At 44.4% G+C, this 3,329-nt stretch overlaps 1 protein-coding gene across 1 annotated transcript in view; it reads left to right on the forward strand.

The window, feature by feature from the left end:
• The window catches only part of LOC104822562 (TPR repeat-containing thioredoxin TTL1), a 4,117-nt gene extending 871 nt beyond the window's left edge, over nucleotides 1–3,246 (forward strand). Inside the window, exons 2-8 of the mRNA XM_010553813.2 lie at nucleotides 7–775; nucleotides 1,556–1,751; nucleotides 1,837–2,021; nucleotides 2,113–2,446; nucleotides 2,522–2,726; nucleotides 2,811–2,917; nucleotides 3,022–3,246. Coding sequence (XP_010552115.1) covers nucleotides 7–775; nucleotides 1,556–1,751; nucleotides 1,837–2,021; nucleotides 2,113–2,446; nucleotides 2,522–2,726; nucleotides 2,811–2,917; nucleotides 3,022–3,183 — 1,958 coding nt within the window. The 3' untranslated portion in view covers nucleotides 3,184–3,246. The remainder of the gene's footprint in view (nucleotides 1–6; nucleotides 776–1,555; nucleotides 1,752–1,836; nucleotides 2,022–2,112; nucleotides 2,447–2,521; nucleotides 2,727–2,810; nucleotides 2,918–3,021) is intronic.
• Nucleotides 3,247–3,329: the final 83 nt, after the last annotated feature.

Here is a 3,329-nt window from a genome sequence, read left to right on the forward strand (position 1 = left end):
CGAGTAGCAGCAGTGCGAGCTCGGCGGGATCTGTATCGGGTCGGGTCGGTCCCAACTCTGCCACCAGAAGACCCGATTCGGGTCGGAGCACTCACTCCGGCGATCTATCTGGCTCGAGTGAGAGCAGCCCAAAGGCCGCGGCGATTCGGAATCCAAGACCGAGTCAGACCAGATCAGATTCGGGCACGACTCAGCCGCTAATCTACTCGGGACAAAGCTCTTCCGCTACATCTCCGGCGATCAATGTGCTTCCCGCCGGGAACATTTTGCCGCCGGGAAGAGTGTTGAAGACGGGCATGGCGACGAGCCGGAGCACAAGAACGGACGTTCTCGGATCTGGGACGGGCACTTATGGACACGGAAGCATAATGCGAGGCACCGGTAGCAGCGTCTCCGCCGCAAAACCCAGCTCTAGCGGCGGAGCCGGAGGATCTCCGGGACACATTTCGGGCTCTCCAGCAACTGTCGGCAGCCCGAGCAGAGGAGGATCCTCTGGAGACCTGTTGATGAAGAAAGCAATCTCGAGTTCGGATTCGGAAGAAGTGAAGAGGATAGGGAACGAAATGTACAAGAAGGGTAACTTTGTTGATGCATTGAGATTGTATGACAGGGCAATTGTCTTATCGCCAAGAAATGCAGCTTGCCGAGGCAACCGGGCAGCGGCATTGATGGGTTTGAAGCGTATAGGGGAGGCCATTAAAGAGTGTGAAGAAGCTTTGAGATTGGATCCTAACTACGGGAGGGCTCACCAGCGGTTGGCCTCATTGTTTATTAGGTGAGTTCTACTTTAGTTTATGAATGTCAGAAATTTGTGAACCATATGATTAAGTTCATCAATGCAGGATCTTAGAATGGTATTCTGGCTTAGTTGATGTACCCAAGTTTCATTTGCTCATGAGTTGCTGATTGGCTTAAGGATTCGGATCTGTATTGATAAACAAAGGTGTTTCTTTGTTAATCTCCAAAGCTGTTAGTTTTTAGGGCTTTTGTTGATGGCTACCACTTTTACTTGCTGTAATGTAGCTGGTTTAGGTTGGTGAAACTTGATGGTTTGCTGATTTTGACATTGTGGGTAACCTTATAAACTTTTATGTAGTTAACCTACATAGTTTTCTGTCCTTTTCTAGATCTTGTATTGAATCGAAAACGTACCCTATGGAAAATGGCATATGGAAGCTCTAGGTTGTATAGTTCTTGTCTTTGTACTCTTGATCCTTTACTTAGTTTATATGTAGGTTTCGCCCTTTTCTCTCCTTTTCCGTGTTGAGGTAAGTTTCTCGCTAGCAGTAATTCTCACAAATCGCTGAGATCGTAACCCTAGAACCAGTATGACTGTTTGTTTGCATTAGCTCATTGCCTTAAAAGGGTTATTCTCTGTAACTAGTGTGGGATTATCTATCTCCTGGCTTTATGGGGTGATATATCTTAAAACTTATTCATGGATATGTACAGGTTATTTTGATTAGGATGGCATCTTTGCAATTATTGGGCTTAAAAAGGTAACAAAGAAATCATGAGTTCTAACCAATTGTTATTCAACTTGACATGATTGTAGGATGGGCCAAGTTGAAAGTGCGAGTAATCACCTCCGTTTTCTTGGGAATCAATCGGATCCTACAGAGTCGCAGAAGGTTCAGGCAATAGACGCACACTTAAACAAATGTACAGATGCCCGGAAACGCGGTGACTGGAGAACTGTGCTGAAGGAAGTTGATGCTGCTATTGCTTGTGGAGCCGACTTTTCGCCTCATGTAAGAACGGCATTCTAGTGTCTGTTTATTCGGTGGAACTTTTATGAAATGAAAGGTTTTAAACCATCATGTGTCATGTTTTCAGCTAGTTTTGTGTAAAGTGGAAGCACTTGTGAAGCTTAACAAGCTTGATGACGCTAGAATAACGCTATCAGAAGTTCCCATAGTAGAGCCTTTCCCTGCTTCTTGCTCACAAAATCGATTTTCTGGGATGATCTGTGAAGCTTATACATATTTTGTCAAATCCCAAATCGAGATGGCACTAGGAAGGTGAGTTTAGAAAAACCATGAAAACCAAAATCAATGGATTATTGTGTTTTTGTTTGTTGAGGGTAAGAGCAGATATGATGGCTTCTTGCAGGTTTGAGGGTGCAGTTACAGCTGCAGAGAAAGCTAGTCAAAGAGATCCACGAAACAATGAAGTTTCTATGTTGGTAAATAGCGTTACATTAGTTGCTAGGGCACGTACTCGTGGCAACGAACTCTATAAATCGGAAAGATATACAGAAGCATGTTCAGCTTATGAAGAAGGTCTTAGGCTCGATCCTTCCAATGCGGTTTTGTATTGTAATCGGGCAGCTTGCTGGTTTAAACTCGGCATGTGGGAACACACCATTGAAGATTGTAACCAAGCACTGCATATCCAACCAAAGTACACAAAGCCATTGCTCCGAAGAGCTGCCTCTTACAGAAAGGTAAAAACAGTTTCCTTTACGGGACTTTGTCTTGCGTTTCATTGGTTTCAACCTTGCCTGTTTTGCTACTTGTAGTTGGAAAAATGGGCAGATGCGGTGAGGGATTACGAGGCCTTAAGGAGAGAACTACCCGATGATAAGGAAGTTGCTGAGTCTTTGTTTCATGCTCAAGTCGCCCTAAGAAAATCTCGAGGGGAAGAAGTTTCCAACATGAAATTCGGTGGCGAAGTTGAGGAAGTTTCCAGTCTTGAACAGTTTAGAGCTGCAGTATCTTTGCCAGGTGATCATCAACTTGAATTTTACTCATTCATCTTATTGTAAGAGTTTTTTTTTCCTATTAGAGTGACTTGCCCTGTAACCGCAGGAGTTTCGGTCGTGCATTTTCTGAAGGCCTCAGATTCGAGATGCAAGGAGATATCTCCGTTCGTGGACACACTATGTACCCGATACCCATCTGTAAACTTCTTCCAGGTAGAACAGACTGATCACTTCTGATTCATGATATATAAACCCAAAAAAGCTGACATGTTTTGGAAACTTATCGCGGGTTTTTCTTCTTTTTTTCCTCGGGTTAGGTGGATATCGATAAATGCCCTGAGATAACAAGCGCCGAGAATGTGAGGGTAGTGCCGACATTCAAGATACACAAGAACGGAATCCGGGCAAAGGAGATTATCTGCCCTAACCGTGAAGTATTAGAGTACTCGGTGAGGCACTACAACAGCCTTTCCCTTTAGAAACTCGAAAACTCAGAAAAACCAAAGACGATCACTTTCTTGTTTGGCTTCGAGAGCTCATCCAATAAACCCTCATTTTTAGCCCCTTTTCCTTTAGGTGCTCTCTCAACCGATAAACCCGACATAAATATTCCCCCCCCCCCCCC

Source organism: Tarenaya hassleriana, unplaced genomic scaffold (genome assembly GCF_000463585.1).
Source record: "Tarenaya hassleriana unplaced genomic scaffold, ASM46358v1 Cleome37, whole genome shotgun sequence".
Taxonomy (NCBI): domain Eukaryota; kingdom Viridiplantae; phylum Streptophyta; class Magnoliopsida; order Brassicales; family Cleomaceae; genus Tarenaya; species Tarenaya hassleriana.